General features: G+C 54.2%; 4 protein-coding genes across 6 annotated transcripts; 2 read left to right on the plus strand and 2 right to left on the minus strand.

The window, feature by feature from the left end:
* Window positions 1–382: 382 nt before the first annotated feature.
* On the minus strand, window positions 383–3,046 carry CKM354_000307200 (uncharacterized protein; the record flags this gene model as incomplete). The annotated part of the gene is made up of 1 exon (XM_044798249.1): window positions 383–3,046. One exon carries the CDS (start codon window positions 3,044–3,046, stop codon window positions 383–385), a length of 2,664 nt encoding a protein of 887 aa, XP_044654184.1.
* Window positions 3,047–4,896: 1,850 nt separating this feature from the next.
* CKM354_000307300 (biotin synthase) lies at window positions 4,897–6,184 on the plus strand (the record flags this gene model as incomplete). The annotated part of the gene is made up of 2 exons (XM_044798250.1): window positions 4,897–5,148; window positions 5,210–6,184. 2 exons carry the CDS (start codon window positions 4,897–4,899, stop codon window positions 6,182–6,184), a joined length of 1,227 nt encoding a protein of 408 aa, XP_044654185.1.
* Window positions 6,185–7,120: 936 nt separating this feature from the next.
* CKM354_000307400 (uncharacterized protein) lies at window positions 7,121–8,030 on the minus strand (the record flags this gene model as incomplete). The annotated part of the gene is made up of 4 exons (XM_044798251.1): window positions 7,121–7,354; window positions 7,406–7,805; window positions 7,858–7,928; window positions 7,980–8,030. The coding sequence occupies 4 exons, from the start codon at window positions 8,028–8,030 to the stop codon at window positions 7,121–7,123; spliced, it is 756 nt and encodes a 251-aa protein (XP_044654186.1).
* Window positions 8,031–8,779: 749 nt separating this feature from the next.
* Window positions 8,780–12,350, plus strand: CKM354_000307500 (uncharacterized protein; the record flags this gene model as incomplete). Of its 3 annotated transcripts, XM_044798252.1 has the most annotated exons (8): window positions 8,780–9,085; window positions 9,151–9,498; window positions 9,555–9,800; window positions 9,861–11,032; window positions 11,706–11,771; window positions 11,820–12,035; window positions 12,099–12,164; window positions 12,230–12,350. In XM_044798252.1, 8 exons carry the CDS (start codon window positions 8,780–8,782, stop codon window positions 12,348–12,350), a joined length of 2,541 nt encoding a protein of 846 aa, XP_044654187.1. The 3 variants fall into 3 exon arrangements, with proteins under 3 accessions (XP_044654187.1, XP_044654188.1, XP_044654189.1); XM_044798254.1 differs by lacking the exons at window positions 8,780–9,085; window positions 9,151–9,498; window positions 9,555–9,800; window positions 9,861–11,032 and adding an exon at window positions 11,597–11,640; XM_044798253.1 differs by lacking the exons at window positions 11,706–11,771; window positions 11,820–12,035; window positions 12,099–12,164; window positions 12,230–12,350 and having other exon boundaries at window positions 9,861–11,036.
* Between the last annotated feature and the right edge of the window lie 403 nt (window positions 12,351–12,753).

The following is a 12,753-nucleotide window of genomic DNA, read 5'->3' on the forward strand; positions in this document are numbered from 1 at the left end:
CGTTGGCTTGCTGAACAGCAAAGCCAATGTCGCATCTCAAAGAGAACAGAGGCAGTGACATCAAGCAGGAAGCCGTGGGAATAATCCGAGGCAAGAAAATCTGATGAGGAAATGGTCGAGCATGTATGCACAAGCGCATAGTGGTGTACGTCGAAATCGGAGAAGCAATATCAGTGACAAATCGTTTCTCGCTCATGCTCATCGTCATCCATTATCATTCGTGTTTGGAGCAAATCATGCTCGCTCTCTATTTACATGCAAGTTTGACAGCCCAGCTGCTTCCAAGCTAACCGCCGATCAATGGAGCATGGAGCACCAATTTACCATGTCGACATGAGGTTCTCCTCAACACACGATTGCCACCCATCCATGCTTTCGCCCTTCATGTAGCCGCCTTCCCTAGGTGATACTTATCTCGATTCACAATTTGCTGGCTGAGCGCGGCATTCAGCACCCAGTCTGATGTGACAATACGTGCTTCGAGATCGTGCTTCTCCGCCTCTTTTCGGAAAGCAGTCCATAGCTTGGTCTCAGCCGCGGTCTCTCCTGACACGAGATAGACACAATTGAACTCGTCGTCGTGACCCTGGTTCTGGCTCTCTGCGCCAGCGGCGGGATCTGTTCGCGAGCGACGCGTAGCCAAGGAGATGCCAGTACGGCCTTGATACATGAGCGCAACGCCACCATTGAGAGTGATGATGTCTTTGTACGTGTCGAAGCCGCCCTTGATGTCTTTGGTCACATAAATGGACCACCCAGCGAACAACTTGTGCTGGTTCTGCTTGGCACGATCAAGTGACTCGGCCAGTTTGAAGCCAAGACGCTCTTCGCCGTCCCGGTCCTTGAGCATAGGAAGGTCCTCTATCAGCTTCTTCTTTTCCAGAGCTGCATCGAGAAAGCTTGTGTGCACAACCAGTGGGGACCGGGCTATAGCGCAGACGAATTTCTTGGTTCGAAGAAGTTTGGGCGCTACGAGGATGTCGACGTCCTTGGGATCCTGTGTGAGAAGGATGCCGAGCTGACGGAGAGCCGTTTTGTCCTTGGATTCTTTGGCGCTATTGTCTTGCCATCGATCGTCGCCAGTGACCATCATCCTGTGTTTGATAGGCGGCAAAGCCGCTGTGTTCGCTGTTTTCGCCCTTTTGTTTGGCTTGCTTCCTACCTGTTGCGTCTCCCCATCGCTGAGATCAGGATCCAGAGCCGATGCCTCGTACTCTTCGCTTGCTCTCTTCCTGGAGTGACGTGCTGGAGGAATGGGTGAGGACCTGTCTTCCGCCGCGTCTGCACGTAGTCCGCCATAGACGACACCGCCTTTACGCTTGGTCTCTTTTTGATAGGCTGCGATGTCCGCAGCTGCTGAGATCAAGCTCTCCTTCGCCTTGAGCTTCGAAGCACGCCCGGTGCTGGGTGGCATGGGTGAATCGGTGGGATCATGCGAGTGAGCTGCAGGTCGAGGTGTGGCAGCTGCGTCTGATTTCTTTGGCCGGCCAGGTCGTCTCTTGATTGACTGCTGTTCAGTTTCAGGCTCCGCTTCGTCTTCAGTCTCAGCATCTTCCGCATCAGGCATGTGCGTGTCAACCTGCACTCTCTCAGGCTCCGGCTGGGGCTCCGGAGCGGGTTTAGAGGTTGGAGCGCTCTCGGGAGCTTTGGGCTTCTGTACCACAGCCACCTTTCGTGGCGACTTCGGACGCGGAAAGAAGATGCGCTCAACGCTCTTCATGTCGAGACTAGTCTGACCGGTGACTTCACCAAGATTTGTACGAGTGGGAAACTGGGTGTATCTCGGATTTGATGTGGCTTGTATAGCACATTTCGCGAAGCTCTCCTCCAGCCAAAGATGGTTGACAATTTGAATGTTCCATTCTTGGGCAGCTTCGCACTTCTCTCCCGATCGATGGGCAGTGATGAGATGCGTGTTGTCTTGTTTCATTGTCTTCGTGTACTCGGCTCCGCTGTACTTGATGAGATTCTCGACGTAGAGGCGTGCCTCACCACTGTAATTCGACAGACTGATCCTCATGTTTTCGAAGCCAGGAATTCCTTGGGGCGGCAAGGGATAGTGCAGGAGTTTTCGCGAAGGGCTGGTGTATTTGTTGCGCTGTATAACATGATACAGCCATGCGAGATTGGCGACTTCCTTTCCGGCCTGCGAAGCCGTGACATATTCTTTGCCCGCTCGGAAACCGCCAATGTAAATGTCGCACTCTTCGACAGTATCCACGATCTTTGCACCGCCAACTTCCAGTGTAGCAGTCAAAGCTTCGATCAAGTGCTCGGAGATGTCCAAGTCTTTAGCAAAGTATATTTTCTTGCACGGCAGAGCGTTAAAGGTTTTGCGTGACTTGGATGGACTCGGTGGCACGCTCGTTTGCACTGCAGCAGACACTGCCCCGCTGAGTTGAGGTGTCGGCGACGGCCGCACAGGAGCATTATTTCGACGAAGTATTTCTGGATCTGGAAACTGGTATGGCTTTTCGCTGATCTTCTTGCCGAGACGAATGCAAGCATCAAACCAGTGAGGCAGCACAATCTTGCAGTCCAGGCCCTTCTCCTCCACAACTTTGCATTTGGTATTGTCCGTGCTCATGGTCACAATGTGTGTTACGAGCTTGGTCATGCCTTTGCTCGGCTGACCTCCCAGGGCGATGACGCCTGCCTTGATGGCCTCGGCGTCGCCTTCGGGCAAATCTGCACAAGATAGGACAACATCTTGGAAGTACTGGCTAGGGTCGGGACTGTGCTGGCGGGGCGAGGTCTGCTTGCCACGCTGAATACAGTCCCGCACCCATGACGGCTTGACAATGAAGATTCCGAGGTCCAAACAGCGCGAGTATTGCGAAAAGTCGACGTGAGTGGATACGACGTGCGTGACGGTGTCGATGTCGTCGATGGAGCGGTCGTCGTCGCGCAGAGCTCGAAAGGTGGCGCCGTTGTCGTCGAGTGTGGTCAGCAGCGTGTTGGTTCGCTCCTCGGTAAGGTCATCGCTGGGGATAATGGTGAAGACCACGCCCTCGAACAGAGGGCCTGTTTCGGCTTCGTCGGCCATGGCTGCAGCGGCCTGTTATACACCACTCGCAAACAGTTGTTGTCAATTGTGGAGCTGGAAGTGCGAAGGACGTGTCACGCGTAGGCAGTCGCGTTCGCCACGCGTGGAGACCACGATCACGTGGGAAGGCTTGGCTGGCTGTAGTAAAGCGAGAGCGACCACGATGGCAACACTGCTAGCAATATAGTACACCAACATTGCGAGGCCCTCCGAGAACGAGAACGCTTTGCAAGTACGCATCAGGATCCCTGCAATGATGATAGCAATGCACAGCTAATGGAATGTCCACGCCCTGAACGAGGACCCATCACTGCACGATCGCAAGTACGGTTCAGATCGGCTAGTAGAAGTGATGGTTGTCGACAGATGAGAATGCCTGATACGACAATATATCAAGATGCTCTTTCGCATATCTTTGATCTCCGTAGGTGGACTCACCTGGCTGTCCAGTTGCGGACAGCAAAATGGAAACTCGGAGACATGCACAATTTGCGACCTCTCTCGCGAACTTGATTCATGGTAACGTCGCTTCTCCAGATAGAGCGCCTTAGTTACGCTCTACAAGGCAGAGAGATGGAGATCGAAAAGGCACTCGAGTTTTCTGGGCGCAGGAGTACGCAATGTTCATTCTGGTTCCTGTTTTGCTTTCCGATGGAAGGCTGTCTTGTCAATACGAGCTCTGGGTGTTGCTCATCTCATGATTGGAACCACGCAATGATGAACGAGCGTGTGAAACCGAAATGCTGCGCAGTGTCAGAGTCACGAGGGCCAGAGGTCGACGGTTGGCATGGCGGCCTCCGATTTGAATTCGCGCGAATCTGGTACAAACTGGCCATTAAGTATCGATGCCGGTGGCACGTCTGGCAACACTGTTTATTGTGAGATCGTAACACTGTCCAGATGAACCGCAGCACCATGAGGACCTCCCGTCCTGGATGATCTTGCAGTATGCCAGGTACGAACACAACGATGATTCGGCAACCTTCAGACGTACTCCGCTGTCCACCTTGAGTCTACTATTATGACTGGGCGAGCTGGGATTGTCAGACCGCGGCTCAGAGCAAGCCGCAGTAGCATGTGAGTTTACTGGAGTGTTTCGAATGTTCGCGCAAGCTGCACCTCTGTTGGTCTTCATTTGCAGGAGCGAATGAGTCTCTCGATGCACTTCCCACCCAGCAACATGAGGCCTAAGTGGAGTGATGCCGCGGATGGCGGATGGGCGTTACTTGTCAAGCGTTTCCTTGCATGTCGATCTTTCCTACGAGTCAAAATGCCACCTAGTGACAGAACCCGATGTGGCTTTCGTAGGCCACGGCTCGAATCAGTTCTGGACAGTACGACCAAGAACAGAGTTGGAGAGATAGGCTTGGGCCCTTCGGGCATTCGAGCAACTGAATTGCGGGTTAACACGGCAGGCGGAGATCCGCGGGCGTGTGCTGGCGATGGCCGGTCAAGAGGATGTCGCTTTGCAGGGGGTGCGGCATGAATTCGAGGATGCTCAGACGGTGCGGTGGACAGCGACAACGAACACGGGACGCGTATAGTAGCGAGCACGATTCGCCAATTCGTTGGGTAACCTGCTCAATGGGTGGGATAGCGTCGGCAAAAATCGTCCAGAGCCAGCAGGAAAGCCGCAATTTCCAGCTGCTGACCAGACCAGAGCTCGGTTGCTGCTGCTTGAGCCATTGAGCTCTGCGGCGGGGTCCTGCTCAACCTCAGCATGGGCCTGGGCACGCGGCGTGTTATTTTGGCCACCATGGTCGCTGGCGTGCAATCGCAGCAGCGACTGTGTGTTGGTTGAAATCAATCCACTCTGTGTGTGTGCGCCGTTTTGAACCTGCATTGCCGCCATGTCGTTAAGCCTGGTCCTCAGAAGGCCTCCTGTGCCAGCCCTCCGCACCGCAGCTGCCACGGCCAAACGGACATTCAGCACGCCTGTGGATGACTCCTTTTCGCCCATCTCCGCCACCTCTCCGCCCTCCGCCGCCAGCCAGGGAGCATTATGGCACGCAGTCAACGCTCGTGCCCCACGCTACGACTGGACCAAGGATGAGATCCGTGAGCTGTACAACACGCCGCTCATGGAGTTGGCTCACCAGTCGGTATGCCTGACACGATGCACGCACGAATATTGTGTGCACTTGACTGATGGCACTATCGTAGGGTGTTATCCATAGACGCTTCCACTCCCCGTCAGCGGTACAGATGTGCACGTTAATGAACATCAAGACCGGTGGATGTAGTGAAGACTGCTCCTACTGCGCTCAATCCACGCGTTATAACACTGGGCTCAAAGCACAGAAGATGTCGCCGGTTGACGAGGTGCTCAAGGCGGCCCGCATAGCAAAAGACAATGGCAGCACGCGGTTCTGCATGGGAGCTGCCTGGAGAGATATGCGAGGCCGTAAAACGAGTCTGAAGAATGTCAAAGCCATGGTGGAAGGCATCCGAGCCATGGACATGGAAGTGTGCGTGACACTCGGCATGATCGACCAGAACCAGGCCGATGAGCTCAAGCAGGCTGGGCTGACGGCGTACAACCACAATGTGGACACCTCACGAGAGCACTATCCGTCTGTTATCACAACACGAACGTATGATGAACGTCTCCAGACGCTCTCAAATGTTCGAAACGCTGGTATCAATGTGTGCTCTGGCGGCATTCTCGGCCTTGGAGAAACGCCGGAAGATCACGTTGGCCTCTTGTATACCGTCTCCACATTACCAGCGCATCCAGAGAGCTTCCCCGTGAATGCTCTCGTGCCCATTAAGGGAACACCACTGGGAGATGACCCATCACGCAAACGGATCTCGTTCGATGCGATCCTACGAACCATTGCTACGGCGCGACTAGTGATGCCTGCAACCATCATCCGCATCGCAGCAGGCCGCACGACTATGAGTGAAGCCGAGCAGATCCTTTGCTTCTCTGCCGGAGCCAATGCTGTTTTCACAGGTGAGAAGATGCTTACCACGGACGCTGTCGGCTGGGATGCAGACAAAGCGATGTTTGAGAAGTATGGTCTGGTACCGATGAAGAGCTTCGAAAGAGGCGGCTTCCGTGAGACGAGCTGGGCCGACGTGAAGCAGTCTATCATGCCAGAGATGTCGTCAACCGCTGCAAGTGCTGCTTCATAGTCTTCGCGAGGGCAGAGTGTTGCCGAGTGCATTTGCACTCATCTAGAATGCCACATCGGCATGTATAGTGACAAGTTATCGTGCCACGCTTCAACCACCTGCTCAATGATAGCACAGTCAAGTGATCATTCAACAAAAGCTACCCAAGCTACAAGAACAGGAACAAAACAGGTTCAGGAACAGAACATGGAGCGGGTCAGAGAGAACCACCACAACCAGGTTGCACCTGATCGTCCGCCGGCCCGCGTGCCGTGCTGCACGACGCAATGATCCCAGTCGCGCATCTTCTTAGTACCGACTCACTGGTATCAGTGGCTGTGAGTTTCCCAGTCCAACTGACCTCTGAGAAGGAGCGACGCACCAGGGACCTGCAGCTTCAATCTTACTTACAGAGAGTATATGCAGCCTCGCCGTTGAGCAACACGAAGTTTATGGTCCACTTGATACGATGCGGTGAAGCTGCATCAACACATTCGCCATCGTGGCAGCATGCCTCTGGTGGTAGTGGATGCAGGTACGCAATGCACACCGCTTTCATTTATCATACATGCCGATATGTTCGTTGACGTTCGTGTTACTTGTGGCGATCCCACCAGGTCGTCCCACCAGGTTGTTATGAATGCATGGTGACATACACGTGAGCTATATTCGTTGTTGGCCGCATCACGTCCATCGTACCTTGCTCGTAAGATTGGCCGTTTGTTCGTGGTACTTGTGATATACCTCTACTATGTATAAGACAGTATGTGAATTGAATGTATCATTACAGAGTGGGAGTCTATTGCCCATGAAAATTGCAAGTCATTAATTACAAAGAATTCGCTTGAGGTCTGCCAAAGTCAACGACAGGTCTGTGGCTGTAGGTGGGTTGTTCCATTATTACTGTTGTTGGTGTTCTTCTGCCGTCACAAGGGGTATTTCCAGTATATTATCAAATCAGTTGTAAGATGGCGGACAAGGTGCCATATTTCCATTTGAATAAGAGAGTCCGTGATAGTCGTGCGCTTCTAGGGGCTGATCGAAGGGATGTTGATACCAACGACCAGCGTCTTGTGGCATAGTAGGAAGGATTGGCTGTGCGCAGGTATTGTCCGGTATTGATTGCCAGTAGTCGAGGACGTCGGTGACCGGTGTCCACGTGGCTGAGGATGCAGTCTGAGGCGTCTGGGGCTGTGGCATTGTCAGCTTGCAGTTTAGTGCACAAGTAATCTCTGAACTTACCGACAAGGAATCGTGGCGATAGATACCATCCGACGATTGTACGCATTGATTTGGAATTTGAAGGCCACTTAGGAACGGCTTGGTCGTGTTGGGGCCGACCCATTCAGTGCTGCCGCTATGCTGTTCGAATGGCTTGTAGGCGTTGTTGTTCCAATAACATATCGAAGGTGCTGAGATCTCAGGTACCGTGCCGTTGTAGTCTCGCACGCCAGGATTGCTGTTGGTGGCTAGTGATAGTTCGATTGTAGGCTCGCTGGCTCGTCGTTGCGTGTTGTCCGGGAGCGAGGTTGACCTGGCTGAACGCAATTCATGCTCCAGTCGCTGGACTTTTTGTTCGAGGTGGATCAGATAGTTGCGACGACGCGACTGCTTGATTTGCGAGCCGTACGAGCATTCAAGGCTAGTCACTGTTAGTGAACAAACTATCGAGTCAGGAGGAAAAGTCGGCATACCCAATGCTGTTGCACTCGGTGCAGCCCAGCTTGCCATTACATTTCACCTTCCTTCGGCGGCATTGGTCACACTGTGACTGTTAGCGCTCATTCCAATGGGCATGGGGAAGAGGTAGACGCACTGCTCGCACCGTTCGTTTCCTGGCTGGAACGTCCATTGCTGTTGGGGCCATGTCGATGTCGAGCTGGAGTGAGCGATCAGAAAGCGATTGACAGATGGAGAGTTCGAAGACAGAACGAGGCGGCTGTCGGTCCTACTATAGCTGCACAGTATCGTGTCGTGGCAAGTCACGCCTACGCTGCGTTATAGCAGCGGTGACCGCCGCACAGGGCTGCTCCCTGTGCGAGATCTCGCTAAGGCGCATGCTCGACAACGTGCAGAAAGCCTCCGCGCCCTCATAACGCTCGTGAAGTGTGGCCGGGCACCCATGTCGTCGATGCCGCGCGCGCCTCAGCACGCAAAGCCACCGACACGCCCGCCCGATCGCAACGATGGCGTCGACTTGCTGTCGCTGCAGCGCCGCCGCCGCTGCAGGACCGCGCGACTCGCGCCCACCAAGCGCGTTGCGCGCACCCGCCAATCTGCGCCTGCGACGGCGGCGTGCCTGGCCAGCGTCCGGCGTCCAGTCCTACGGCACTCTGAAACACACAGCGCGCTCCTCTCGCCGGTGCCGGGGCGCGAGCGTGGGCGACGCGGACGTGCCGTGGTGCGTGATGATGCGCATTGCCTCCTCCCACGAGCAACCGCACGTCGTCGTCTGCTGCCGCCAAGCCCCCCAGCGGGGCCTCTGTCGCGGTGCCACATGACATGCCCCAACGTTTGACGTGCAACCTTCTCGGTGCTATGCTGCAGCGGCGACCGCTGGGGGCAGGAGCATGACAAGCACGGCAACAACAGGAATATTGCCTTGCCTCGCCCAACATGCCGCGCAGCCTCGACCGCGCCCGCGAGAGCTGGCGGGCAGCGGCCATGAACGAGTACAGCTCGCTCCGCCAGCTCAAGGACTCGGTGCGTTTGGACAGCCACGGCTCCATCGCCACGCAAGGCCTACGCTCGTGCGTGTGGAAGATCTTCCTCCTCTTCGACACGCTCGACCGCGACGAGTGGCAGCGCACCTTGGCCTCGAGTCGCTCCGCCTACAACTCACTCCATGCTCATTTCGTTCTCCCAGCTGAAGATCCCGGCGCTGCTGCCACTGACCTCGACCCGCTGAGTCAGGAGACAGAGGTATAAACCACTTCCGGCAGCTGAATGCTGGAGCTTATTGTCTGACAGTGGCTAAAAGATGCAAGAATTCAACCCGGCAACGGCTGCACAAGGATGAGGATCTGCGCGCCGAAATCCTGCAAGATGTCGAACGATGCATGCTCGACTACACGCGGGAGCCTGAGACGCAGCGCATGTTGGTGGACATACTCTTCACCTTTTCCAAACTCAATCCGGACATCTCGTATCGCCAAGGCATGCACGAGATTGCTGCCCACTTGTTGTGGGTCGTCCTTGATGATGCAGTTGTCGCGGACAATTCAAGCAAGGCATTGGGAGAGGACAGCATCATCAAGACCGTGTTCGACTTTGAGTACGTGGAGCACGACACTTTCGTAATATTCGCCCAAGTCATGCAAAACGCGAAAACGTTCGTAAGTCTGGTGAAGTGGTTCGGTCAGGCCAGGCACCGGTTAATATGCTGCTGCAGTATCTTTCCGAGGGCTCATCTTCCATCGCCGCACGGAGTCGCCACATCTTCGAAGAGCTCTTACCTCAAGTCGATGGCGCCCTCATGAGTCACTTACAAAGTCTCGATATCGTGCCGCAAGTGTTCCTGATACGATGGGTCAGGCTCCTGTTCGTTCGTGAGTTCGCTTTCGAAGACGTACTATGCCTGTGGGACGTGATATTCGCCGAGGACCCTTCGCTTGAGCTCGTGGACTACATCTGTCTTGTGAGTCGGGCAAAACTCTCGCAATCTCCACCTCGAAGGTACTGACCCCGATAATTCTAGACTTTGCTGTTAAGGATACGATGGCATTTGTTGGATGCTGACTACAATGGCGCTTTGGGATTGTTATTGAAGTACCCTGAGCTTGACAAGGATCTTCCCGCCCAAGTGCTTGGGCTCGACGCCCTATACCTCAAGTCCCATCTCAACCGCGAAGGCGGGAGCTACTGTGTGCTCAAGTATACTGGCAGACCCCTGCCAGAATCAAATCGCCCAGCCACACCTCCCGCGCTGCAGCGTAACATTACAACATTCTCAGGCATCAACGCGGCGCGTCGGACAGCTCAGCCGCGGCTAGAGGGTCTCCTCCAGACTACTGCTAAGAACCTTTATGCTCAAGGAGGGAAGCTCGGTTTAGGTAAAGCAGTGCGCAATGCCGTGGACGAGGTTCACAAAAAAGCACAGGAGATCCGCACCGCGCAGACGCCAACGCCTCCTCCACGGCGACAGTCGAGAGTGAAGGAGCTCGAAACGCGCAATCAACAATTGTCAGAACTCCTCGGTACCGCTGTGGATGAGTTGTGGGAGTATCAGAGGTCTGTGTCTGAGGCTGACGACCAAGCGAAACATATGGACAACGTGGAGAAGCTCTCTGAGGCCATTGCTAAAGTTCAACTCATTCAGGTGTACCTTGCGCAGCCCTCTTTGCAACTCGCGGAGCGGTCGTTCCATGCCTATAAGCGAGACGGAGGTGCCTCACCAAAGAAACCTGCTGGTAACCAGGATGCGCCTGAGTCAAAGGAATCGTCGAGCAGCAGTGCCCTAATGCAGGAACACGAGAACCATGATGATCATGTGGCCAACAGCACATCTCTAGCAGATCCAGCCAGCTTCGAGGACATCGTCAACATCGGTCAACCCGGTGATCCATTGTCGACACCGACCGAGAAGAATGTGCACACGCGGGTGCTCGATGATGCGGAACCTCAGGGTACCGTTCGAACCAAGTCACATCGGCTACGGCCTTCCTTGGAGCAGAGCTCGTTCTCATTCATGCTGGGTCAAGTCAATGCTGCTGAAGCTCCCCGGGCATCTCCTTCCGCGAACGATAGAACGAATGCATCATTGTTCGGGGATCGTCCTAGCACACCTCGCAAGGCGAACACAGAGAGCAATCGAGCAGGCGATGAAGACTTCGATATTCTGAGTCTCAAGCGAGCTAAAGGCGACAGAAAGTGAGTAAAGGTCTAGCGGAACGTATGAGATCAGCTGTATCTCGGGCCGCTGTTCTTGTTCCCATATGTCGCCTCTTCTCAGCTGCTCGAGGTAGCACCAAGAGTCACCGCCGATAGTCTTTTGGCTTGTGCTGGCCCTTCAGCTTCGCGTCATACTCCCGATGCAGAACTGCCATGCGGCATTGCAATAAATACAATACTGTTGTAAGCGCGTGCTCCGCCTTGCACGGCTCTTTGTCGCGGGCTTGAAGGTGTCCGGGCGGTCGTGTGTTGTTTTCCATACCATGTGGCAGGCTTGAGAAATCAAGACCCGCAGAATCGCGTGCACGTCAGACATAGCAGCAGGCTATGTCTTTTCTTATACAGTCAACGCAGATCGCCATACACCACTGCTTGTGTCCGGGTTCACAATCAACAACAAGTCACGTACAAATTGGAACGCGTTTTGTTGATGAGTGTCGGCTGGCGCTCGATCGAGGGCGCCGTGTTGAACCTCGGCTTCTGCTTTTGGCCAAAGTGCTCCACCACGTTCAAAGTCCAGCAATTCAATTTACACAAACAATCATGTCGCAAGCACTAGGCCTTGACCTGAAAGCAAAGAAGCTGAGGTAAATTCACGTCTTCGACACACTTCGCACTGGACTGCTCGCTGACCAGGCGGGTATCGCGGCAGGAAACGCAGCGATTATGTCTACCTCGAAGACTACCGGTCACGGTGGAACGATAATGACATGTTCCAGTAAGTGCAGCAGCTCATTGACATGGACTGCGCTGATGTACGAGCAAGCCATATGAACAACCCGATCTACGGCGTCCTCATCGATTCGATTATCAACTCTTACCTCATACAGAAAACTGGCTACCGACCTGGATATTCCGATGATGCCAGCGACCATATAGGACTGGTCGGCTCTTCGTATTGCGACTACTTTGGAGCCTCCCATTACCCCGGCATTGTAGACTGTGGGCTAAGGGTGGTGAAAATGGGCACAAGCAGTTTGATGTATGTTGCACCCCTTCCTCAGCTACCGTGTTCTCGGACCTGGCTGAATCAATTTGGTGGCAGGTACGAAGTTGGCATCTTCCAACGAGGCGACGAGGCTGTCAAGGCAGTTGGCGGATTCATTCAAATGTATGTGCCGTGTCTACAAACTCAACGGAAATTTGCAGAGAACTGACAATGGTCAACATTTCCAGTTGGGTGGATAGGAAGTCCAATCGCCCGACCAAAGAGGGTATCCCGACTCATGTGAGAAAAGCCCTCGAACCGTTATTGAAAGGGAGCGAACAGGAGTCTGCACCGAAGGGAAAGCTATAGCAGAATTCTGCACGTATAACACGCCACGCAGCGTTCGTTCTGGACTTCTCGCATGCTTTCGCCATTTGCGGCATGTGGAGCAAAAGTCTCTACCCTGCCACGCCTCGAAGGCCGCGACGTTCGCTCCAACAAATCCAGCATATTGGAAGCACATTGATATGTCAAAGAGACTCTCAGGGTATCGGTGATAGGGCTGTGAATGCAAAAGTCGCGCGGTGACCTCTTAGCTACGAAACCCATCGCCCGGTGGAGTCGATAGTATTCTGGGCAACGCATGTATCGAAGAAACCCGTAAGATTGTCAAGACATGCTTTGATAAACAGGTTTACAACGCTTGCCCAATTCGTACGCCGAAACGTTGGAAGGAAAGTTTGGTGCTATGGGCGTGCAGCTGCCGCGATGA

Source organism: Cercospora kikuchii, assembly GCF_019650295.1.
Source record: "Cercospora kikuchii DNA, contig_00002, whole genome shotgun sequence".
In the NCBI taxonomy this organism is placed as follows: Eukaryota; Fungi; Ascomycota; class Dothideomycetes; order Mycosphaerellales; family Mycosphaerellaceae; genus Cercospora; species Cercospora kikuchii.